This window comes from Juglans microcarpa x Juglans regia, chromosome 1D, assembly GCF_004785595.1.
Source record: "Juglans microcarpa x Juglans regia isolate MS1-56 chromosome 1D, Jm3101_v1.0, whole genome shotgun sequence".
NCBI lineage: Eukaryota > Viridiplantae > Streptophyta > Magnoliopsida > Fagales > Juglandaceae > Juglans > Juglans microcarpa x Juglans regia.
In genome coordinates this window covers 27980080-28007720 of record NC_054594.1, presented here as the reverse complement: position 1 = coordinate 28007720, position 27641 = coordinate 27980080, and the positions used below count along the sequence as shown (strand labels likewise).

At 37.2% G+C, this 27641-nt stretch overlaps 2 protein-coding genes across 3 annotated transcripts; both read left to right on the top strand.

Annotated features, from left to right (window-relative positions):
• The first annotated feature begins 2422 nt into the window (after positions 1 to 2422).
• LOC121251126 (fatty acyl-CoA reductase 2, chloroplastic-like) lies at positions 2423 to 12255 on the top strand. 2 transcript variants are annotated; one of them, XM_041150455.1, is made up of 10 exons: positions 2423 to 2916; positions 3010 to 3113; positions 3344 to 3543; positions 3642 to 3745; positions 3881 to 4061; positions 4395 to 4559; positions 4863 to 4944; positions 5448 to 5554; positions 11589 to 11858; positions 11958 to 12255. In XM_041150455.1, the coding sequence occupies exons 1-10, from the start codon at positions 2553 to 2555 to the stop codon at positions 12124 to 12126; spliced, it is 1746 nt and encodes a 581-aa protein (XP_041006389.1). In that variant the 5' UTR covers positions 2423 to 2552; the 3' UTR covers positions 12127 to 12255. The 2 variants fall into 2 exon arrangements, with proteins under 2 accessions (XP_041006389.1, XP_041006397.1); XM_041150463.1 differs by having other exon boundaries at positions 2424 to 2916; positions 3645 to 3745.
• Positions 12256 to 22773: 10518 nt separating this feature from the next.
• On the top strand, positions 22774 to 23286 carry LOC121246206. Its single transcript, XM_041144267.1, has one exon. The coding sequence runs from the start codon at positions 22774 to 22776 to the stop codon at positions 23284 to 23286; it is 513 nt and encodes a 170-aa protein (XP_041000201.1).
• Positions 23287 to 27641: the final 4355 nt, after the last annotated feature.

Genomic DNA, 27641 nt, shown 5'->3' with positions numbered 1-27641 from the left:
GGTGCCATTCCGAAATACTTCCATGAAAAAGGCTGGGCCTTTTGCGCACTGGTCCGGGCCTCACATACACTGGGCCTCACAGGTGGGGTTGCATTGCAGCCTCCACCATACATGTTTGGTATAACTTAAAATATGTAGTAGAGGCATTTTGGTCAATCAACTATATACATCAAACCTATGTTGTAGTACTACTGTCTAAACTCTCTCATTATTAAAAATCGATTTTGGAATTTTTTAGAGTATTTTCTTTTTGACAGGGGAGAGGTTTTTGAGTCTTTGTCGATATTTGAGGGAATGGAGATATTTTAAAAAGTTTAGAAATGATATTTGCAATCGTAAAGTACGTAAGTGTGGCACAATTATTTTGAAAAAAAGATTAGTAAATATAAGACCCAAATGAAAAAAAAACTAATTTTTTAATAGTAGACCTCGTTCTTTTTCAAAACGATTATATGATGTTTATATAATTTATGACAGTATGTAGTATTACTCTTTAAAATTTGGGGTAATAAGTTTGGTAGACCTTTTACGGATGGCCATTAATGGGAGAGGGTTATTTTGAAATTTTGTTGGTATTTTACCGATTGTTTTGAATCTTCTAAGAGAAAAAGCTTTTTTATTTTTTGAAAAACAAGTAGGGGATAGGGCCGTTGAACTTTTTAAATTAGGGGCCGCCTGATCACGTTGATGATGCTGAAGTCCAATTGCTGCTTATTGATGATATTAAATATTCTGGTTGAATTCATATATTGTGCTGGATCCTTCTCCTAACAACCTTTGCCCTCGTAATTGTTTAGTTATGACAACCTTAAACTAATTGGGGAAAAGGTAAATAATTCTGCCAAGACAGTTGCATTGTATTGTTCCATTCTAGGAAAGTGTACTTTGAATTCTGCCATATTTGGTTATCAAGGATTCTTCAAAATCTTGTTTTGATTTCCAATTAATTTCAAAATTTCAAATCAAACATGCATAATTAAGTTGGGATTAAAACACAAAAATCAAAACCACTTTTATAAGTACCAAAACAAGAACTAATTCATTTTAAAAAAAAATTGTATTAAAACATCTTTTCAACTTTATTTTTCCGATTTCATAAACCTCGATATAATTTTTTTCTTTTTTAAACAAATTATTACAAGATTTCTCTGTCGTTTTTCAAAATTACGTAATATATTTAGGTTAATTCTACATGCCGTAGAACTATACCTAGCCTTCTACGTCAGAAGAAAATTATAGGATATATAAAGATATTGTGGTGTAAACCCTGGCCGCTAGCTACTAATTTAAGGGACTGAATACCTGAATTCTGTACGTGCCAATTACGATCGATAGTACTACTAGGTTAATTCTGTTGCATGAGAAAATTATAATCTCTTCATTAGATCATATTTGTGGTATCTATTGTGTACTATTCATATTGTAAAAACTCAGCTACTCAAAATTATAAGGTAGTGGTGCGCTAATCTAGCTAGCTAGTAAAGTACTACACCTATTGTGAAAGATATATATAGATATTTGTGGTCTACCTTTAATTTATGAGAAATACTTCTTTGCCGGCTGAAGTTTACCGCTCAAGTGTACCGCTCATTTTAATTTTGAATTTTTTTTAATTTTTTAATAATTAAGAAAGTGATTTTAAATGTATTGGTATATTTTTTTATTTTTTAAATATATTAAAAAAATATGAAAATGAAAACTAAAAAGAAGAGTTCAAAATAAACTAGCGGTATAAATGAGCGGTGCTACTCAGGCGGCAGAGTAGCACCGCTCTTAATTTATTACAAAAGAAATTGTTTATTTGTGCTCAATTATTTCTTGCTAAAATGATTATATATTTTCTTTTGAAATTGATCTATTCTCGTAATAAATAGTCTTTTTCATTACAAGTAACTCGTTATAAATATTTATTTTTTTTGTAGTGTGGATGAAGGACAGGACGGCCATGCAGCTGGTAATAACAGCTATCCAAATTGTAATCATTCTAGGAAATTTGTCTGGCTGTCAGGTTACCCTACCCAAGAAGGAAATGCTCAAGTCCAAGCTACTTATAGATGATATTAAATATTATTCATGTTGAATTCATATATAGTATTGGATCCTTCTCCTAAAAGCCTTTCCCTCGTAATTGTTTATTTCTAACAACTTCAAACTAATTTTTTTACGGTGATCACCTTCTCTTTCAATAATCAAAATAAACAAAAAGTCAAGATCATTAATGCATGTTACAAAGTATTGACACAGCAAACCTAATTAAGAGAAGAAAATAACCCTAATTATATATAGCTAGTTGAGACATATATATTCTAACAACTTATACATATGTTGTTGTCCTCGATCCGCACCCTACCATGTTTTGGTTATCGGAATTAATGTTTGATGCACGGAATGAATTCACGGGACTTGCGTGCAAGTCCCGTGAATTCATCCCGTGCAACTCAGCCTATTTATAATGTGGCACTGGAAGACCTATTCATCTCCACTTGGGAAACATCAGCACCCTTATGCAAATAAGCAAACATTGAGCTTCGCTACTAACTAGCTACGTACTCATGGAGGCTTTACGTCCAAACTCTTTTTCTTTGGGATACAGAAAGGTAGTAAGGGTCCCTGAGAGTGAGAAGCAAGATCGCTGCTCGTGGAAAAGGTGGAATATAAGTAGCATAGGCTACAGCCTAGGCAGCCGGCCCAATGCATCAAAATCTTTATGTAGAACATCAAAATCTTATGGTGTTGCTTCAGTAAGTGCTACTGCGAGTTTAAATTCAAACCCTAATAACAGGATGAGGAAGATCCAAGCTGGAGGTGGAACAACCTCTACTTTAGTGAAGATGATTAATGAAGACATTGGAGTCGTAAATTTTTTAAGAGGGAAGAATTTTTTCATTACGGGTGCTACTGGATTCTTGGCCAAAGGTATACTCTTACTAATGCTTGTATGAGATAAATGTTTATATAGCACCTTATTAAGCTAGTAACCATGGACTGATGTTTTCTAAACGCGTGTAGTGCTCATTGAGAAGATTTTACGAGCAGTGCCAGATGTGGGTAAGATATTTGTTTTGATCAGGGCAAAAAACAAGGAATCTGCAAATGAAAGATTACAAAGCGAAGTACGTGTTGATCTATTTATAATGAAGTCATATCTTTGAAACTTTCTGAATTGGTTAATTTTTTAAATGTCAAGTAGCATCAAATCAGGTACGAACCACATAATTAATTAATTAATCACGCGCGTGCATGTTTATCGATCTCTAAAATTGAATCACCTAATTATTCGATCAAGAAGTGAAGTAAAGAGGACCTCTAATATTCATTTCTAGTAATTAATGTTTGTGTTCAGATAATAAATGCTGAGCTGTTCAAGTGTCTCCGGCAAATACATGGGAAATCCTATCAAGACTTCATGTTGAGCAAACTGGTGACTGTAGTTGGTGATGTCCGAGAGCATAATCTGGGTTTAGATGCACAAGTGGCTGATCTGATTAGAAAAGAAGCCAATATTATTGTAAATTCTGCAGCTACTACAGATTTCCGTGAAAGGTTGTATGAATCTGTTTGTATTGGTACAGCTTATTACAACTGTATTTACATATATAATTAAAGATCTATTAACTATTATGCATTTTTGTTTGAAAAAGCAGATACGATGTTGCTGTTGATATCAACATAAGAGGTCCTTGTCTGCTTATGAGCTTTGCAAAGACGTGCAAGAAACTTGAGCTCTTCTTGCATATATCAACAGGTACACGGGTGGAATTAGCTTATGGCATGGCAAATTATCATGATTACCCAAGTAATGCTATGATTTATGTCCAATGTTCTTAGAACAGTAATATAGTTATATATGTAATTCTTTCACTCGTGAACGTACGTACAGCTTATGTTCATGGAGTAGGAGAAGGAATATTTATGGAAGAGTCACTTCGCAAGGAGGCTACCCCTCCAAGTTCCTTCCCTACTTTGGACATCAACCTTGAAATGAAGTTGGCTTTGGATTCCTTAGAAGATTTTAAAAATAAAGGACTGACCCGGAAAATGAAAGAATTTGGTTTGGTGAGGTAAGAAGTTTCTTCTTTTTATCTTTTCTTTCAAAGTGAATATTTAGAACTATATGAAGTTTTTCATTCCAGAATTTAACAAAAGTACAATCATAGTCTTGTGGTTTGTGTGCCTAGTTTCCATGACGAAACGGTGGGGATTTTTATCTATATATATATATAATTAATCATTTATTAAAAAATCAATCTAATATACTATATTAAGCCACATCAAAATATAACTTTTTATTTTATAATTCCTTTTGTGACAAGTCTTAAGTGAATATATTATTCAACTTTATTATATATTAAATAAAAGAGTGCAATATTAATGTTTAGCAATTTCATTTTCAGGGCAAGAAAACACGGGTGGAAAAATACATATTCTTTCACTAAGGCTATGGGAGAAATGGTATTAATGGGAGAAATTAAAGGAGACCTTCCAATGGTAATTGTTAGGCCAAGTGTCATTGAGAGCACTTATAAAGAGCCATTCCCTGGATGTATAGAAGGGATTAGGTATATATTTATCGATTATTCAACTAGTTCTTGGCCATGACTAAATGCAAGTAAAATGATTTGTACTGTCTTAAGATGTGCAAGTCTCGCGCCTCTTTAAAAAATTGGAGAAATCTAAGACCCATAGAAAAGAACTTACATTTTAATAGTGTCCCAAGATTTTTCAAAAGAGTGCGCGAGATTTGCATGCACTACAAATTCTAGAACTGTATCTAACATTATTCTAAATGCAAATGCTTTTATTAACACTTTTACAAATGCTCTTATTAACACTTGAGATAACTCTCTTTTATTTCCTTTAAGAATGATGGACTCAATCATTTCCTCCTACGGAAAAGGGCAGCTCACGGGTTTTCCAATTGATCTAAATGGGGTAGTCGACATTGTAAGTAATATTACTTTTCCCATGCTACCATTCCACTCAAGTCTGTTACAACATGGATCAAGATTCTCTATAATCGTTTTATTCAAATGCTTTCTACCATTGGGAGAAATATATAAATATATATATATATAAATATATATATATATATATATATCTGTGTGCGTGGATTCTACAACATTAAATGCTACCCGTGAGTATTCTGGATCCTAATATTAATTGCAACGGAATATAATTAAAAAATTATAGAGAATTATGATATTTCCAGAAAAGAGAAATGATAGTTACTGTCGTATGTGTACAAGCACAATGCAATTACTTTGAAAAAATTTAATAAATACGGGACTCACATTAAAAGAAAATTAATTTCTAATAGTGAATTCCACTCTTTTTCAAAGCAACTACACGGCGTTTGCGTACTCCACGACTGCATGTAGCATTACTCAACAACAATACCTGAACATATTAATTCTTCCTCGAACTTACATGGTGGCCGCTAATTGTAGGTCCCTGCTGACATGGTTGTGAATGCCACCTTGGCAGCCATAACAAGGCATGGAATGGCCGGAAAGGGAGACATGAACATCTACCATGTTGCCTCTTCAGTAGCTAACCCCACTACAACACAATTGTTTTTTAGTGACGGTTAGGAAATTGTGACAGTCCCTAGACCGTCACTAAAAGGTATTTTCTGTGACAGTTTCTGCAAACCGTCACTAAAGATAGAATGAGATTTTTTTACGTTCCAACGTATGGGAAATATGCGTTCGAACGTTACATATACGTTCGAACATTATGTCTGTTTACGTTTGAACGTAAAATGTTTTGGCGCAACCGTTCGAATGTTATTAATTTTACGTTCGAACGTAAAATGTTTGCACCAATGTTCGAACGTTAAGTAATAACATTCGAACGTTCATTGTAAATTTAAATTAAATGACTTTAATTTAAAAATTATGTGGTTTTTATTGTGCATAATTTGTGAACAAGTCTAAAAAATTGAATTGTATATATTTATATATACACACTTTGTAATATATAAATATATATTATTGATTTATATATATTTGAAATGCAGTGATTTAGTATTAAAGTTGAAAAATATAACATCAAAGAAGATTAAAAATTGAAATTAAAAAACGATAGAAATATTCAATAATATTTTTCGTTACAAATATTAAAAATAAAATACAAAATTTGATATTAACAGTCAGATGATAATGTTATCCGCAAAAGTCGAACTCCGTACCTCCTCAGTCAAGGTATCAACCTTGTCGTTAAGGATAGTTACACGATGGGTGAGTTCGGCAACAGACGCCGATATAGCCTCGAGCGATCGATCGATCTTATGATCGATATGCGCAGTCAGCTGTGAGATGACCGCATCAACCCAAGCAGGCCGCACATCTCCTGCAGACGTACTCGGCGTATGCTGACTACTACTCCCGACATGACCTGGCTCAGGCTGCGTCGGAGGAACTAGATCCTCTACAGGGGGTGGCTGACGTCCCCTCGCCTGTCCAATGCTACGTCGATGCGTGGTCATGTCGAGGGGGCTCATCTGATCTTTGACCCGCTCCTCTGGCTGGGTCGGCACTCCCCGTGCAAGTAATAGTCAGCTGATGAGGACACCATATGGGAGATTATCCGTGGAGACGATGCTCGCCTCGTAACGGATCCTCTGAAAGATGTGCAATGGCAAATCTATAGGATCTCCACGTGCCACTCGTATCAAAAATTGTGCCCGAAGCCGACTAAATGTGGTTTTATGAGCCACAGGATCGACATTTGTTGCAACAATAAGGTGCAACATGCGGAAGAAATGCAGCAGATAGTTCTGGTTGAAGGCGTTCTTCCGCTCGATCTGCATGCGATCCCTCCCGGTGAGGATGTAGAAATCCTCGTCTCGGTCATCATCCCGAGCCTCGACGCCAGTATCCTCAGCCTCTGACTGGCCTGCATCTCTGGCTGATGCTGGCTCACATCCCCGACCAGTAGATGATGTAGAAGTGCCTACATCCTCACGGGGTGTCGAGTGTGCAAATGTCTCCACTCCTCGACGAATCCCAAGGTGCTCGCCGATGAGTATTAACAAAAAGACGAAAGACGAAAGACACGATCAAGACAAGGAAAGATCTTGAGAGAATGAGAATTAAACATAATTTGCATTTGCGGGTGGAAGGCAACAGGGTGGTCATGCCGCATGCATGTTTTACGATGACGAGGGAGGAGAGGATGGATTTCTGCAAATGGTTGCAAGGTGTGAAGTTGCCAGATGGTTATGCTTCAAATATTGGTAGATGTGTGAGTCCTGATGATTGGAAAATCAATGGATTGAAAAGTCATGATTGTCACGTATTTTTGCAGAAGTTATTACCTGTGGGAATTCGTGGGAAGCTTACATCTAATGTACGTGTGGCCATATCTGAACTATGTATGTTTTTCAAGGATTTGTGCGCTCGGGTAGTAAATCGAGATGTGTTGTCGAAATTGGAAGAAGACATTGCTACTATACTATGTAAATTCGAGCAGATCTTTCCACCATAATTTTTTGATGTCATGGTCCATTTAGCAATACATTTACCGCGAGAGGTACTTCTGGGTGGACCGGTGCAGTTCCGTTGGATGTATCCAGTTGAAAGATATTTGGGTCGATTGAAGCGCACTGTTGGGAATAAAGCCAAAGCTGAGGGTTCAATAGCAGAGGCCTATATACACGATGAATGGTTAACATTTTGCTCTCTATATCTTCGTGGTGTTGAGACACGATTTAATCGTCAAGAGCGAAATGCTGATCTTGCTACTCCGCCTCCTCGTGAGCTATCAGTGTTTTCCCATAATGTACGACCCTTGGGTGCACAAACAGGTTACGATTTAATTGATGGAGAGTTGGGTAAAGTTCGGTGGTATGTGCTAAATAACTGCCGAGAGATTGATGATTATCTTAGGTATGTCATTTCATTTCTTTGAATAATTATAGTTTTCTTTAAATTAATTAGAATTGTTGTGCTCAAAATATACTTCTTTTGCAACATGTTATAACAGTGACCACATGGACAAACTTAGGACGGAAGGCGTAGAAAATATAGAGGCAAGACACGAGGAAGAATTTCCCGGATGGTTTGAAGAACGTGTATGAACTAAAATTATATATATGTTATATTGTGAAATTTTTAACTCTGGATAATGAAATAATAAATATATACTATTTCAATTTATAGATTTTGGAACAACGTGCTCGTCATCCCGGATCAATTTCTTCTGAATTGTATGCATTGGCCCGTGGTCCCTCAAATAGAGCACTTCGATATACTGCATGCACGGTTCAAGGTTATAGATTCCATACTTTGGACCGTGAACGTAATAGAAAGACTCAAAATTGTGGTGTGTTAGTCGAGGGGAGTCATGGAACAGATGATATTGACTATTATGGTGTCATACGTGATATTATCGGATTGAAATATCTGGGTGGGTCTGTAACATATGTCTTTAAATGTGATTGGTGGGATCTAGGCGGTGGTCGGGTTTCGATACATAGGGATAATCACTTTACGAGTGTCAATACTGCATCTAAATGGTACGAAGATGATCCATTTGTATTCGCTTGTCAAGGTACCCAAGTCTATTACTTGATTGATCCAATGAAAAGTGCTGATGAAGATAGTGGGGAGATAACTTGGCGAGTCGTACAAAAATTTGTTCCTCGAAATATATATGAAGCAGGAACGGGTGCAGATTACGAGAATAGTGGAGATGAAGATGACACTCCGATTGTTGAGGCATACCAGGAAGATGGAGAGGGTATTAATTTGTTTGTTGACCTCGGTGCACTTGAGTTGCTCCCCTTGTGTAGAGATGATGTCCCACCCGTACATCTCGACCCGTCTGTATTAAATGATCATTTAATTCAAGTCAGTGAGGAGGAAGAAGAAGAAGACGAGTCAGAAGATGAAGACGAATCAGAATCCGGGCAGGAGGTGGATAAAGATGATGAAGAAGAGGTACATGATGATGATGAAGATGTTATTGATGGAGATTCTGAAGCAAGCATGGAAAATTCATCTGAAGAATAAAAGTACTAAATATTTTATTCATATAGGTGACTAAAATATCTTGAATTTTCATAATTTCTTCTAATTAATTTTTTTTGATATAATTAATTATTTTCAAGAATGCCGCCAAAACGACAACGAAGAAATGTGCCTCCGCCAAGTCCAAGTCCTGAACCCATTGAGGACTTCCCACTCGAGGAATCCGTTCCTGAAGATGAAGCTAACACAGAAGAGAACAACAGCCAGTCGACACCTACCAGTAAGGAAATATTGTCGTTGATAATTATATATATAGTTAATATTTTTTCCTCAATAACTATATAATTATAATTATAGTATATCTATTATCATGTAGTTGATGCATCTGCACGTCGCGGTCGTGGCCATACACGTGGAATCTCTCTTGAAAAAAATAGAAGGCATGGTAAACTGAAGATCACAATTCCTGATAATTCCACTGGAGGAGTGGATGATAGTGCAGCAGCGCTTTCCTCCTATATTGGCACAGTAGTTCGAGCTTATACTCCATTTTATGTGCGCTCATGGCGAGATGTTCCGATAGAGATTAAGGAGCACATTCGAAGTCGTGTGCTGGTGAGTATACTTTTCAGTACATTTTTTTTACCTAGATTAATATATTATATTTTCTACCTGATTCCCTTATTAGGATGAATTCGACCTCGACTTTGGCCGTAGCGAGGATTTGAGAACCGTGAATGAGTTGATGGCTACACTATTCCGACGTCACAAAGGACGATGTCATGACCACTTCAAGAAGTTTGAGACATTGGAAGAGGCTGCGCAGTCTCCTTTTCAGCAGATGAAGTTAGATGATTGGAGAAAATGTTGTGATCTTTTCGCATCTCCAGATTATCAGGTATTTTACATTTATATCTTTTAATTATTTACATTCATATTCGTTTTATATATTATATGTATATATATTACAATTAACATTTTTAATATATTTTGTAGCACTTGAGTTCTACAAATGCACAGAATAGATCCGTTCTGACTGTCCACCATCGTGCCGGTTCAAGGTCATTCCACCGTCTTGCTGAAAAAATGGTAATTAAAAAATTATAGAATTAATTTATTTTCCTGATATTATTTCTGATAAGTACTAATATTATCTTTTTAAAATTGCTAATATTCTCGCTTTGTTAGAAACGTGATGATCCTGAAAACTTTTCCCTCATTCATGTCTATGCTGCTGCTCACACTAATGAGCATAGTGAGTGGATGGATCCTGTCGCTGCAGATAATTATGTAAGCAGTGTTAATTTTGTTAAATAAATTATTTATATAATATTTTAATAGTTTATTTCTTATTTCTATTTCTTTTAATACGTTACTAATTATTTACGATCATTACCTTTTAAATTGTAGAGCAAAATGTTGGAGATGCAGTCGGCTTCTGAGGAATCCTCTCCTAGTGACATAGACATATTCACGCAAGTGCTCGGGCCGCAGTCTAGTATGGCAAGAGGTTTGGGACGATCTATCAAGCATAAATGTTCATCCTCCTCAACCTCATCGGCTTCACAAATTAATAATCTTACGGCAGATTTAGAAGCTGCACGGCGTGAGAATGAGTATATGAGGTCGAGACAACAAGAGTTAGAGTCTCTCTTAGAACGACAGTCTCATTTAGAGACGCGTTTGCAGGACCAACAGAGAGACCAAGAGGAAAGAATACGCAATGAAGTGCAAGAGCAAGTGCAACGGGAGATGATGGTGCAAATGGAACGTGTTATGTCGTTGCAACAAAATCCCCATGGGCGAGGGAAAAAGAAGAAATAAATTTTATCAATATTTCTGACTAGTTTTAATATCTAATTTTGTACTTTTATAAGACATTGTTACTTGTTAATTGGGTATGTAATATGATACAATTGGTATTATGTTTTTAAATTTTATGAAATTAGTATTTCTGATCTGTACGTTCGAATGTAAAAAAAAATCGTTCGAACGTTGGTTCACACTGTAACAAACGTTCGAACGTAAATACAATTGAATCGTTCGAACGTACTCACGCTAAAACGAACAAACCGTTCGAACGGTAAAGCGACTAACGTTCGAACAAAGAACTTGCATTCGGACGCTCCTTCATTTACATTCGAAATAACGTCCGAACATTAAACGCGCTACGTTTGAACATTTACGTTTACGTTCGAACAAATATTCGAACGTTTAATGTAATTAACGTTCGGACGCATTAACATTCGAACGTAAATTTTATACGTTCGAACACGATATCCAACGAACGTCAACTTCTCTCATTCGAACGCCAATCGGTCGGGTATAACGTCCGAACGTTTGATTTTACGTCCGAACGTGATTTTCTGTGACAGTTCATAACCGTCACAAAAAAAGGAACGTTCGAACGTTGTACCGAACGGAACACTTCCAACTGTCACTAAAAATATTTTTTGTGACGGTTGAACAGTAAACCGTCACCAAATGTTTTCTGTGACGCACTTTAGGTGACGGTCATGGTGACAGTTTCAAACCGTCACCAAATATGTTTAGTGACGGTTTGCCATTTTTTTGTGACAGTTTTCTCTGTCACAAAACACACATTCTGTTGTAGTGCCCCTTACTCCTAAAAGATCATTTTACATTTTTCAGTGATCACTTTATTTCATCTCCCTGGATCGACTCCGAGGGTAGGCCAACCCATGTAAAACCCATCAAAATGTTCGGCTCCATGGATGAATTTTCTGCTCACATTTCGCGAGATACAATTCAGCAAAATTCAAATGGGAAACTGCCTCAGGAATTTGAAAATAGTTGCAGAAAATTGGTTGAGAGGGCAAAGTACCTAGCCAATATATATGAGCCATACATGTTCTACCCAGGAAGGTATATATATATGATCCTCAAATAATATTGTTTCCCTCTTGTATGAAGATATGTCATCTGCTGTTCTAGTAAATAAAGCACTACAATGCATGCATGCAGGTTTGTTAACAGCAATGCCCAGAGATTGATGGAAAGCATGTCTGAGGAAGAAAAGAGGATGTTCGGTTTTGATGTGAGGAGCATAGATTGGAAAGACTACATCCTTAATGTCCATATACCTGGTCTAAGGACGCATGCCATGAACGAGAAAGCCGGAATGTCTAATTAACCCATGTCAATCTTATTCCGTGGTATCCTTGGATTTCTTAAGAAATAAATGCTAGCAGCTTGCAGCCACCTTTGTTTTTTCTTTTTCTAGTCATCTATATGATCAGTGGATGGCAGACAGTTCTTCACACTTTTTTTTTTTTTTTTTCCTCAAAAATAAATTATGTAAGTTTTTTTTTTATTCTACTTTATAAATCGAGTTAATGTAAACGCAATAATTTTTGTGGGATCCATTAAAATTATAAAAAAATAAACTCAAAACACAAATTGTAATACTCAACATTAATCACGTAGCGGCGAACTTATATTATCGAAAGCTGATTGACTTCCTTAATAAAGTAAACAAAAATGGAGGAAACTAGCCAAGTTAAATTTATACAAGTTATATATAATATATATGAGTGTATTAGTTAATTAATGTGACCCCCTAGATCCTGCTTGAGATTGAATGGACATCTAAAGTGTCGAGACATACAATACAGGGTTACTTGCCCCCGTTTATCACAGTTAAAGATCATGAAATATGCAATATGCATTATAACACCCCGTATTTTAGTGTATTTTCACTAAAGGATTATTTTTAATAATTCAAAAATTTATTCTCTTATTTTAAAATTGGTGGATTTTTAGTAGGTTTATTTTATGATTTTTAAAATTTACAAAAATTAAATTTGATATGTTTTCTTAATATTTATTATTGTGATGCGTTTAAATTGTTCTTTATTTTAAATTATTTGATTGTTGGATTTAATTATTTTATTTTCATTGTATCATTACGTTTAAATTATTTTAATTGAGATACTGTTTTGAAATCATTTTCGTTGGATCATTTTTGTGACCCAAGATATGAGGATTGGACCTCATTTTTTTCCCTCCATTTTCTCTTTCCTCTCTTTTTTTCTTTTCTTCTTTTCCTTTCTTCCCCTACTTCCTCTCCCGCCCGCGACCAGCTCTCCCTCTCTCCCCTGCGTCCGCATCATTCGTCCACCAACCGTCGCCGTGCGCCACCGTCCGGCGACACCGCCCATCCCACCTCCTTCCTCACACTCCGGCGATCTCCCCCACCCTGGTTTCCCTTACCCACACTCTCTCTCTCTCTCCCCTCTGGCTGTGTCAAACCCATACGGGTTGTAGACTTTCTGCGCCGCCGTGCACCTCACCGCCCCTTCCTCCACCTCCTCCACCCACCGGCGGCCATTCCCCTCCATTCCCAGCTCCTCCCTCGCTGCCATTACCTCCCTCGCACGATGTAAAGCCGCGGCACCCTTTGAGCTCCCGCGCCGCCGCCGCGCAACCTCCTGCCACCATCTCTTCACCACTTCATCCTTGACCTCCTAGCAACCCAATGGACCCAACCCCAGCTCCGATCCGTCACCGGTGAAGCACATCCAACCCCATTTCCGATTTGGGTATTTTTGACCTAAAACCACCATTTGCGCCGCCACCCACGGCAAACCACCACTACCATTGGCTTCACCGACCTCTCTAGGCCCTACCCTATCAATTTCGGGTCTTAGTTTGTCTCCGTTGAAAAGTGAGTTTTTGAGACCCACGGCCACAGTGTATTTTACACTGTTACGTTGTTGAGCCGCCACTTCTTGCAGCTTCGTGATCCTTCAAAAATTATTATATAGCACTGTAAGTATTTTTCCAAAGAACTTTCGTGATTTAAATGTATTTTTGCACTAACACATATTACTGTGATGTGGTTGGACATGCCGGACTGAGTCCGAGGAGTTCGGGGGTCGGATGGATTATGGACGGAGTTGTGTGTTTGGTTGGTATTGTGAATAGTTGGTTGTTGTGGTGTTGTTTCGTGTATATGGCATATTTGCATGCATGTTCATGTTTGTAAATGAAAACTAGGTTTTCACAAGATTGCATACATGTTCATGTGTTTATCTGAAAATTGGATTTTCATGTGAAATGATTTGAGTGTGTTTGAAACGACTAGATTGACTGGTTTGAGAAAAAGGAAAAAGAGACTGTAGGGACGGTGGTAAGCAGGGATGGTGGTAGAGTCCCGCCTGTGATTCCCGCCTACGGTGCACGCGGTAGGGATGGTGGTAAGCAGAAATGGTGGTTGTGTCCTGCCTGTGATTCCCGCCTACGGTGCACGCGGTAGGGATGGTGGTAAGCAGGAATGGTGGTTGTGTCCCGCCTGTGATTCCCGCCTACGGTGCACACGGTAGGGATGGTGGTATAGTCCAGCCTGTGATTCCCGCCTACAGTGCTCTGATAAGTATTCATGGTGTGTGATAAGTATTCATTTTGTGTGATAAGTATTCATTGTGTGGAAATGAACTGTAGGGATGGTGGTAAGCAGGGATGGTGGTTGTGTCCCGCCTGTGATTCCCGCCTACGGTGCACGCGGTAGGGATGGTGGTAAGCAGGGACGGTGGTAGAGTCCCACCTGCGATTCCCGCCTACAATGTCCGATAAATGGTTTGTTTTGTGTGAATAATTTTCTGGGAAAATGACAGACTGTGTTTTTGGGCCAAAAAGGGATTTTGGCATGTGTTGGAAATAATCATTTTTGGAAAAAAATGGTATTTTATAGCTAAGTGGATTTTGTCGTATGAATGCATGTTGGTTGCATTAATGTATTTTTTTATCCCGAGAGTTGTTTGGTTTATACTTACCTGTGGTACCATTTTATGGTATCGCAGATTTTGATGCAGATGAGGATGATGAGCCTTAGCTTGGCTCCGTTGGTGGAGTGATCTGGGATTGCTCCTGTTTATCAAGTTTCGTTTTTTATCAATCTATGTGTTGCCTTTGTAATATATTTGGGATGCCTGTATAACTCTTTAAAGGTAATTTGTTTTGAATATTTGTATTTAAATTTCTGGTACTTAGATGACTTATTTATATTATCCGCTGCGATTTTTATTGTGCAATCTTGCATGTTGCACACACTTGAGCACATTTCGTTGGGATGCGTGACCCGTGTTGTCATCATCCTAACGTCACGATTCCCTTGTTTTTGTACGTAGGAGTGGGGGCGTCGCATGCAATATTCGCAGCATGCATCTAGCAATATGCAATATGCACCAAGCATTCATCTAGCAATATGTAATATTCACAGCGGATAATTTTTTTTTTCTTTGAGCAATACTATGTACCAAACTAATAACATTCCAAATAATTTTGAAACATATTACATAAAACATGAAAGTGATACATATCCATGATTATAGCACAAGTCCAAAACATTTGTAATCTCAGAGGTATGGGAGACAGAGCTCCATACGTACATTCACCTTGGACTAGTCCATTGAGCAACTCACATAACTCGATTAGGGATGCCAAAATGCTATCTATAAACCTAATCATGGAGGCCTCAAGCTCCGCATTGTGTCGACGCTGCCTAATCAACCTCCTCCAATCGGCTAGGCTCTGCTCCATCTTTTGATATTGGCACATTCCCATCCATTTAGGAAAATGATAGTTGGGACTACCACAGTGAGATTGAGAACAAATCTCAACAAGTTAACATGAAACTTTAACATATAGTTTACAGATGCATGCATGGCAGTGAAGGTATGAATGCATAATCATAATCACAAATAAGCATGATGTAACTTGATATATAACATGACATAAACTGACATGATTTGAACTTAAGCATAGATTGAACTTGAAACTGAACTTGACATGACATGAACTTGAACATAAACTGACTTGAACATGAACTTAACATAATATGGACTTGAATTGAACGTGAACTGACTGAAATTGAATATGAACTGAACCGAACGTTGAATAGCATGAACATGAATGTACAATACATGAACTTGGAATCTTGTTCAATAAATACATGATTAATAAACGTGAACATTTGGGTGCTACACCGCTTCCCTTTATCTAGGTGTCCCTAACGATTACCGTATCACAACATAGGTATCTGCACCAGCTGTGAGTGTGTTAACATATGTGCCAGTTATGATTGGTGCAAAACAACAAGTGCATAGTATCGTAGTTTTATAGCAAAGTGATTATAAGAGTGTCGTGCTCAGGGATTGGTAACTCAATTTTGACAAGTACCGAAATTATACTAACCTCGACTTTATTTAGAATTGTCACTAAGATTGTTTGTAATTGCAAATTGAAATAAAACTAATTCAAAGAAAATATTCAAGGGAAAAGAAAGTTATTGTTTGATGAACGGGTCAATAAGAAAAAGAACTTCTAGGAGACCAATTTTACCTAATCCATCACTATGTTTTTCTCATCTTACTAATTGAATTTAATTCTCTTTGTTTGTTAGCAAAATCTCCAAACTCATCCAAAAGCCTCTTTTGATAGTCAGTTGAATTTATTCTTAATCATCATTTTAAACAAGAGTATGCAAATTAATGAAGCAAAAAAGCATTAAGACCAGCGATTTTAAGACTACATACATTCATATTGGTCTTTCGATTTCTATACTTACCTATGCGGAAATATCCAAGGTCTATCCTATAATTCCTTCTTTTGAAAGCAAATCACAATATTAAAATCATCTAATCAATGGCTAGTTAATTAGAAGCAATAAGCTCAGAACAAATCAGACAAATATAACTAGGGCTGAGCACCGATACTTTCGGAGTCGGAGGGCCCAACCTCCGACTCCGACTCCGACTTTGTCGGAGGTCAAATCCGACCTCCGACTCCGACTCCGACATGTAGAGAATCCGACTCTGATCCGACTCTGACTTGTCGGATCGGAGTCGGATCGGAGTCGGATTTTTTGACTTTTTTTTTAATTTTTTTTTGAACTTCATATTTGACCCACTTTAAAAAAAAATTGTGGTCTTTCAAATTTCAATTTTCTCAAAATTACAATCCAAACTTATTAAACTTTTGATTATAATAAAAAATACAACTAAATAAAGCAAGTAACATGCTAACATACATTCAAAAAATAAAAAGAAAGTCATATTTTTACATGTACTCCCATCGTCCATGATTCCATATCCACATCCAACTAATCACTACAATAAACAAAGGCACCGTATACGAAATGAAGATTAAAAAAAAAGCACCGTATAGTTACTATAGTATACTATTATAATTACTATGAATCTATTTTTAATTATATTATATATATGATATATATTATTATATATGAATATTAAAAACAAAGGCACCGTATATGAAATGAAGATTCAAAATATAGTATTACTATTTTATATATAATATAGTATTAATATATTATACTATTAGTCTATTACTATATCTTATAGTATAATTACTAATACTATAGTATCATACTATTAGTATGTTAGTGATTTAATATTATATATATTAAATCTCTAATCTCTTATACTTGATATATATATTAATATATATAAATATTAGTAATACACTAATAGTATTAGTATATTAATATTAGTATTAGTTATACTAGTAGTGACATTAGTTATACTAATAGTTATATTAGTATTAGTTATTATTAATACTATATATTATACTAATCGTGATATTAATACTATATATAGTTATAATGATTAGTATAACTACATTAGTTTTAGTTATAGTGATTTAACATAACTATATTAGTATAAGTTATAGTGAATCAGTGATTTAGTGTAGGTATAATACTATAAGTTATAACTATAGTCTATAATAGTACTAGTATAAATATTAGTATTAGTTAAAGTGGATTACTAATAGTATTAGTATTAGACCATAAATCTAATTAATATACTAATGTATATTAGTATTACTAATATATTTATCAAAAGGAATATGTTGAGAATTTATTAAGTCAAAAAATATAATTAATACAAGATATTGTTATATAAAATTTATATGAATAATACTTTAGTTATTATTCATTAGTATTATATGTTATTCTAAATTTATAGATTAGTGTTTATCCATTAGTATTACATGTTGATGTTATTATGCATCTTAGTGTTTATAGTATATTATATATACATTAGTATTACATGTTATTATATTTATACATTAGTAATTTAGTGTTACAACTTACATGTAACATGGTAGTAATATTATAAATTTGTAATAGTATGATATTTACATATAGTCATATACTAAACTATTATTATTTATTAGTCAATTTAGTCTATATATTATAGTATAAATATATTATTTAACTAGTATATTATTGAGTTTAACTAACTATATAAGATATAGTTGTATAAAATTTAAATGATTAATATATAGAAAAACACATATATTTTTTTATAAAATATGTATAAAATCGAAGGTGGAGTCGGAGGACCAAGTCGGAGGCGGAGGCAGATTGTCGGAGGCGGATCGGAGCGGAGTCGGAGTCGGTTCTTCAATGACTCCGACTCCGACTCCGACTCCGACTTCCAATAGGGAAAAAACTCCGACTCCGACGGAGTCGGAGCGGACTCGGAGCGGAGCCGGGGCGGAGTCGGATTAGGAGTCGGATTGTCAGATTTTTGCTCAGCCCTAAATATAACAGAGAATTACTTCAAATTAACATAGAAAGGCAAGCATAGTTTGAGATTAGATTACATTGTTTTCCTAGAATGAAGAAAATTTAGTTCATGCAAAAAATTAAATTTAATATCAACAAATTCACCATAATTTTTAGTTGAAAGTAAAGAAAATCAAAACTCCCTATAGTTCCTAGGGGCCTCGAATTTTTACTCTATGCATTGGTCTCTGCTCTCTAACGTAGGTGGCTTGTTCGCTTAGAAATATATTTGTAAGTGGATAAAATCGTAACAAGTAGTAAAGTGTTTTAAAGAACACAGTTATTGAACCCACAGGGAATAATTATTTTATTGAGTATTGAAATTGACCAAATTAAGTACTATTTAGAAAACCAAAATTTGAAGAATGGTTTATCTAAATTAAACTAAAGAAACGAACATTAAAATTAGGATTTTAAAAATAATGAGAATAGATCTAGAGCGTTTGACTTCACCTAACAAATCTCATACAGTTTATTCTTCCTTGTCATAGAATCTCAATTATCACAAGTTGATAATAAAAATCCCTTTACTATTCAAAATTTTCTTTCGAATAATACAAAAAATATCTCCAACTAATAACTCCATATCTCTATGTGAATTTAACTAATTAGAGACTCATTATGTTCTTTGAATTTTTCTTAAAAATCACACTAGTCGCGGTAAAATATCTTTGCTGTTGCTCAACTAATGATGTTTAATCCTAGAGTTTTAATCACAAATCACCTCTCGGTCTCATTGTGATTCAATAGATCAAACAATAGTTAGCTAAAAGTGTAACACTCGGACCCAATCAATTTTTTTTTTTAATGATTTTCTTATTTATTTATTTTGTTCATTCTATTTTGTTTTATATTCTTCACACATAAAATTTTTTTTTTCTGCATGTTTTACTTTTTTTTTTCTTCCGTCGATGTTTCTTTTTCACCCGTTAGTGTTCGCTTAGTTCATGGCACGTTTTCACACACATTCCTTCGGGACATGCACACACACGCACGACTCTTCTCCGTCCGCATGCACGTCTTTCTTATCCCTAGGGTTTTCGCATCATATTTATACGCACACTTTGGCACTGCTTAGAGCAACTGCGCTGTTACGTTCACTGCCCCATTCGTAATCTTCGCAACCCACATTTCACTCCCTCTCGTTCACTGCCTCTCCGCCTTCTCGGTTCTATGCTCATCAACCTTGCCACCATAAACCTCCACCGCAAACCACCAACACCCTAAGATAGCCACTGCAGAGCTCTCCTCTGCCTTGGTCTCGTAGAACCACCCTAAGCCGTCCAACACCCAACCGCTGGCCAAGCCGTAACGCAACGCTATTTCTTTCCTTCCCGTGACGCCGCTGCCCTGCCACTCGAAATCGTGGACAGCAACTCCTTTGTGCGAGAAGCGCACCACCCTCCAGCCGTCCTCACCACCACGGGAAGCCAACAACCACCGCCCAGCCTTGAAGGAGAAACACACACGGCATACTCTGTTTTAGTTTTTGAAAACAGAGCATTTGGTTGCTTCTCCAAGCACGACAAGTTTTGCGTTTTGTCCAACCCTTTCGGACGTCTCCTCTGCGGCACAAAGGAGAACCTATAGCCCAGCATCTCAGCCACGCCTAGCTGTGCCACCGTCGATAGCCACCTAGGCCGTTGTCGCGCGTAACACACTCGGTAACAACTCCATGCACGCCGTGTTTCACTCTGTATATCATGACTTTGTCCCTCTCTCACCGTGCATCTCTCTCTCTCTCTCTCTCATCCAGTGCATAGCCGTCGAGTACACCACCTCCCATCGCACCCTGCGCTGTCGCACATTATCTTCTCGGTGAGTCTTTGCCGCCGCTACATGTCTAATATTCATGCGTTTATGTTCATCGCTACTTTTATTTCTTAAGTTGTAGTTTTATATGTAAAGTTTTAACCTAATATATATGTATATATATGGGAAGTTCCCGGTTTTAGCCTACTGTTTTCGGGTGAGAAGTTGTTTTTGTTGAGTTTATATTTAAATATGATTTTTTGCTTAAAATTTCAATAAATATTATATTGTATTTTGATAATATTTTTTATTAATAGAAGTAAACCTATTTTTCTTAAGAGATGAGTTTTTCATAACCTATTTTATGAAAATTTTAGTAGACAATATATTCTATTTATTTATAAAATGCTGTTGGTAATTTTAGATATTTTGAATATTAATTTTTATTGAGTTCTATAATTATCTTAATACTTGCTCGATTAAATTCTTATTCGGTACGAATTCGATTAAGTGGATATTGATGGTATTTTGGGAATTTTGAGAATTCTAGGTTTTGAGGGATTAAATAGGTTATTTTAGAAGCTTAGGATTAAATATCGAAATACGTGATTAATTAGAAATTTATGATAATTACGTGGTTATTTTATAGGTGACGTTTAATTACTGCTCGACATTTTTTAGGAAAGTTCTGAAAAAAAAAGCTATGAAGTCCAAGTAAGTGGGATTCCTATGCTAGATTTTGCATTAAAATAAAATGAGCTGAGGTTATTCTTGGAAAATATATATATTTGATTATGAAAAGAAATTTGAACTACCTCAGTTATTTGTTCTACATTATTCATGAGATTCTGTTTAAGTAGAAATTATTTTCTGTCATGACGGGTGTAGACATGAGCTTATTTTTGGCTTTCTGTTTCTGAACTTTCAAAAGAGAGCGAATATGAAATTTTGTGCATAAATTATGTTGTGATATGATTTTGTTCTGTTCTGAAGATTTTCTGTACTCTGATATGATCTTATGTAATTTCTGAAAACCTCTGCCATAACATTTTGTTTCTGTTTTTGTTCCGTTCTGACCTTACCACGGGTGTAAAACTGTGGCCTCTGTTCGGGTTGGTACCAACTTTTCTATTTCCGGTGCACCCATTTTGGAAACAAAGTGGTTTTCTGCGTGGTCTTTCTTATGTGTACACTCGAGGCTCCCAGAATGATAAGGGGAAGATTCACATTCTGTTTCTGCTCGGTTAGCTACTGGGGTTTGCACAACCCTACCGTGAGGGTTGAACTTGGTATTTGTTCTAATATGATAAGATAAGATGTGATGTTTCAGTTTATGCTATGCCAAAGGGATTTTGATTATGAATATTTTCAAACTTTCGCTCTGATATTTTTATAACATGGTATGATGCTGCATTATGAAAATGTTATTCTGATTCGGTATTCTGAAATAAAATATTTGTTTTTGCATTCTGAATTTTGTAAATGCTCATGTTTACACACTGGTATATGTCATCTGCTTACTGAGTTGTTGATAACTTACCCCTTATCTCCATATTTTTTTCAGATAATTTTGATGGTTCAGCTGGAGAACAAGAGTAGGAAGTTTTAGTAACGTGTGATGATCTAAGTGGAATAAGTGCCTGAGGGTACAAGTGCTTATTTGAGAGTCATAGTTAGTGAACAGATTTTATTTTTCGGGTATTTTGATTTGATGAGTTAAGGATAATTTCGAGTTTTGGAGAGTTTTTAATTTATGTTATTGAGATTCTCTTTATTGTCCCCATGGAGGAACTTAGATATTTGGATCGATTAAATGAATTATCATTGTTTTGGATTTTCTGGATATTTAGTTGTGTTACTTAAGTTGATTTTAGATATTAAGAGTTAACTCTCCGGACTTCCGGGATCGGGGCGTTACAGTTGGTATTAGAGACAAGTTTGAATTCTGCATACTATAAACCTTGGAGGTTTAGATATCTGTGGGTGTAGGAAGAAATTTCAGTTTTAAGGTGTTAGAATTTTGTAAGCACTAGATCATGATGTTGAGGAAATAATTTTCAGTGTTGTGGTGTGGACATTTGTGGACTGTTAGATGTGATTTTATCGATACTTTTGTTTTAGAATCTTCAGTTGTTAGGAAAGATGTACTATGGAATTTGAGAAGTAGGATTTTATAGATCTTTTGAGATACTTATGTTGATTGAGGTTTGTTACGTTTCTGTAGACCAGATACAAGGCGTTCGTTAGAATTGAAGGTTTTGAGTTTGGAGATATATTGTTACTATTGTTCCGTGTACGCATTTTATGTGCATTTATGTTTGTTTTACTATTATCACCATTTGCTTATTTTGTACAAACCCCTTTTATCCGTATATATTTTTTTTAATAATCCAAGTTGTCAGGATGCCACCTCGTCATCGGGAAAGAAGTGTGTCGGGTATGAATGCGACAAATGATGAATGGGGATGCACCATAGAACAGTTTAATCCAATGCATCCTCCCACCTTCGATGGTCGGGGCGACGCAACCTTAGCAGAAGACTGGATCCAAGATATTGAGGAGATACTCCGCATTATAAACTGCACAGAGGAACAGAAGGTTCTATACTCTGCTTTCAAACTAACGGGAGAAGCAAAAAGATGGTGGATTTCTAAAAGAACCATCAGAGAAGCGGAAGGGACGGAAATAGTCCGTTGGGTGCACTTCAAGCAGATCTTTCTGGAACGTTTTTTCCCAACCTCAGTCCGTGATGACAAGGCTATGGAGTTCACTAACTTGGTACATGGAGCTTTGACAGTACACCAGTACGCAGCTAGATTTATCGAGTTATCACGTTTTGCTGTATATTTGATCGCTGATGAGGAGAAGAAGGCTCGTAAGTTTGAACAAGGGCAGAATGAAAAGATTTATGAACGAATTGTGGGCTTTCAAATCCGGAACTTTTCAGAGTAGGTGAATAAGGCCACAGTCTTTGAGCGGAGTCTTCAAAGAGGCGCAGCACTACTAGAACAGAGGAAGAGGACTGCGCCACAGGGGTCTCAATCTGCGATGGATCAAGGGTCGTGGAGAAAGAGAAATGATGGGAGCAGCTCGAGACAAAAGCAAATGCATGGAAATCAATCGAACAGCCTTTGTAGGTTTTGTAATCGTGCACATACTGGAGAGTGCAGAAGGGAAATGGGGGCATGTTTTCGATGCGGTAAGATCGGACATCTTATCAGGGAATGCCCTTTGCTACTGACAGACAACAAGAAGCGTAACCCACATCCAGGTTCCCAACAAGCGAATCAGGGAATTAGTCAACATAGAATGGGACCGGCCCGAGTGTTCGCACTGACATCTGAAGATGCTGAGAACGACAACAATGAGATCACAGGTACCTCACTCTTTTTCTCCTTGAAATCTTTTTATTTGAGTTGAGATTAATCACGCTTGCTTGGAATTGTTTTAATCGTATAGCTTAGAATTTTGAAGTTTGGTTGAGAGTAGATTTCCTAAGGATTTGAAATTTGTGACTCGAGGTTATTCAGGACTTAAGCTTGGAACTTTTGATTATACTATATTGTTTTAGGAGTTCTTTGTTAGTTAGTAAAAAAAAACAAAAATTATACTTAGGCTTGGAACTTTTGATTATATTATACTTAGGAGTTTTTTTATTATACTCTCAAAAAAAAAAAAATATATGCGGACTAGTTAAATGTGGAGGTTAGTTCTTTTCGGATGTATGAGATCCAATGTTTTTACAACTAAAAGTTGTTAGAGTGAGCAGCGGAAGCGTGGTTTTGGTGAGTGATAATTTGAGAGTTTATTTCGTTATTTATTGAGGTTTTATATTAGGTGGAAATTTTGAGATTTTATTTTTTTGTGTCTTTAATTGTATTATTGAGGTTCATATTTTAGACTTAAAATGGTAGTGTGCAAGATCGTTAATGGCTAGGGAAAACATGAGAGAATACGATCGACAATATTGGGGGATTAGAATTTGGAATATTAGTTTCGACAATTGTGGTATATTAATTAGGTCCGACAATATGATTGACGTTTAGTATAGGCATGAATGGTTGTAGCGGATAAATATTTAGGCTTTGCTTGTGGTGCTAACAAATTTCGAGGATGAAATTTTTTTAATGGGGGAGAATGTAACACCAGGAACCAATCAATTTTTTTTTTTCGTGATTTTGTTATTTATTTATTTTGTTCATTCTATTTTGTTTTATATTCTTCACTCGTAATTTTTTTTCCGCATGTTTTACTTTTCTTTTTCTTCCGTCTATGTTTCTTTTTCACCCGTTAGTGTTCGCTTCGTTCACGGCATGCATTCACACGCATTCCTTCGCAACATGCACACACACGCAAGACTCTTCTCCGTCCGCATGCACGTCTTTCTTATCCCTAGGGTTTTCGCATCATATTTATACGCACACTTTGGCACTGCCTAGAGCAACTGCGTTGTTACGTTCATTGCCCCATTCGTAATCTTCGCAACCCACATTTCACTCCCTCTCGTTCACTGCCTCTCCGCCTTCTCGGTTCTATGCTCATCAACCTTGCCACCATAAACCTCCACCGCAAACCACCAACACCCTAAGATAGCCACTGCAGAGCTCTTCTCCGCCTTGGTCTCGTAGAACCACCCCAAGCCGTGCAACACCCAACCGTTGGCCAAGCCGTAACTGTAACACCCCGTATTTTAGTGTATTTTTACTGAAGGAATTATTTTTATGTAATTAAAATTTATTCTCTTATTTTAAATTGGTTGGATTTTTAGTGAGTTTATTTCTATGATTTTTATTTGGTGAAAATTATTTTTATGTGCTTTCTTAATATTTATTTATTGTTATGCATTTAAATTGCTTTTAATATTTAAATTAATTACCGTGGGATTTAATTATTTCAATTTGACTTTACCATTACGTTTAAATTATTTTATTTAACTTGAGGTTTTGAAATCGTTTCCGTTGGATCATTTTTGTGACCCAAGTTATGAGGATTGGACCTCATTTCTTTTCCCTCTATTTTTCTTTTCCTTTTCTTTTTCTTTTCTTCTTTTCTTTTCTTTCTTTTCTTTTTCTTCTTCCTTATTTTTTTTCTCCCCGTGCGCACGATTTCTCTCTCCTTCTCTCTCTCCCCGCGTCCGTTTCTCCCCCACCAGCTGCGCTGCCGTCCGTCGGCGGTGGTCGACACCGCCCAGCCCATTAGACTCCCCAGCCACCGGCGACCTTACCCCACCAATATCACCGCCGTTCGTGCCGCCGTTAGCCCCCACGAAGCCCACGAAACCCACAAAGCCGCGGCACACTTTCCGCCATTGCGCCGCCGTCCCACCGCCATTGGCCACCATCTTCCTACCACTTCATCCCCGGCCTCTTGGCAACCCATTGGACCCAACCCCAGCTCCGATCCATCACCGGTGAAGCCCCACCAAGTCCATCTCCGATTTGCACATTTTTGGCCTAAAACCACCCCTTGCGCCGCCACCCACGGCAAACCACCACCACCACTAGCTTCACCGACCTCCCTAGGCCCTACCCTATCAATCTTGGGTCTTCGTTTGTCCTCGTTGAAAAGTTGGTATTTGTGACCCACGGCCACAGTGTATTTTACACTGTGGTGTTGCTCAAACGTCGCATTTTTCAACTTCGTGATCCTCTGAAAATTATTATATTGCACTGTAAGTATTTCTCCAAAGAACTTTCGTACTTTAAATGTATTTTTGCACTAACACATTTCACTGTGTTTTTGCCATGCCGGACTGAGTCCGAGGAGTTCGGGGGTCGGATGGATTTGTGATTGGAGTTGTTTGGTTGATTTGGTTGAATTGGATATTGGTTGTTGATGGGTTGGTTGGATTTGTTGGTATTGTTCATTGATGGATGTTAGATATTGTGTTGGTACATGTGCATTTCATTATTTCATGCATGATCATGTTTGTAAAAGAAAACTGGGTTTTCGTGTATTCCATTCATGTTCATGTGATTTGAAAAGCTATGATTTTATGTGATAATATTTTTGGTGCGTGTGTATCACGACCCCAAGCCGAGATGGGGTATTAACTCGGTGGAGCTCCTCTGGTTACTCGGGAGCGGAATATACTGAGTAACGTCCCCTGGATTGTCGCCGGGCGACAATGGGATCGGACGAGATGGTCTCGTGCCGACTCCGTGGTCCTTCTGCTGGCGGGGACTAGAGGATGTCTGGCCACGTACGCGCTGGGCGCGGAACTAGGCATCGCTCGTTGCGTAGTGTGGGTGCTTGGCCATGTACGCGCTGGGCGCGGAACTGAGCACCGCTGCGAAGCCAGGACGTGCGGATGGTCCATAGGGGAGGCCATGGTGCATATGGAAATAATGCATGGTGCATTTGGGATTAATGCACTATTTTCTGGGAAAATAGTGCGAGTTGATTTTTGGGTAAATCATTTTCTGGGAAAATGTTATATGGATAATTTGGACCAAAATGGGATTTTGGTGTGTGCAGGAAAATTATCATTTTCGGGGAAAATGATGTTTTGTGGAAAATGCATATTTTCATGTGCATGCATGTTAGTGGCATTTAATGCATTTTATATTACGTTGTTGTTTGGGTTATACTTACCTGCGAGACCATTTTGTGGTAACGCAGATTTTGATGCTGATGAGGAGGAGGAGGGCGAGCCTGAGGAGTGATCTGGGATCACTCGTTTGTATATTTAAAACTATTGTAAATTATTTTATGGATGACTGTATAACTGCTATTTAAATCTTTACTGATGTTTGATTGTAAATAAATTCTGGTACTTAGTTGACTATCCGCTGCGTTATTTTATTTGAACACTGTTGCATACACACACACTGGCACTTCGTTGGGATGTGTGACCGTGTTGTCACCATTCTGGCGTCTCGATCCCTGTGTATTTATATAAGGGGGATTGGGGGCGCCACAATAACGCAACTCTATTTCTTTCCTTCCCGTGACTCCGCTGCCCTGCCACTCGAAATCGTGGATAGCAACTCCTCTGTGCAAGCAGCGCACCACCCTCTAGTCGTCCTCACCACCACGGGAAGCCAACAACCACCGCCCAGCCGTGAAGGAGAAACACACACGGCATACTCTGTTTTAGTTTCCGAAAACAGAACATTTGGTTGCTTCTCCAAGCGCGGCAAGTTTTGCGTTTTGTCCAACCCTTTCGGACATCTCCTCCGCGGCACAAAGGAGAACCCATAGCCCAGCATCTCAGCCACGCCTAGCTGTGCCACCGTCAATAGCCACCCAAGCCGTTGCCGCGCGTAACACTCTCGATAACAACTCCATGCACGTCGTGTTTCACT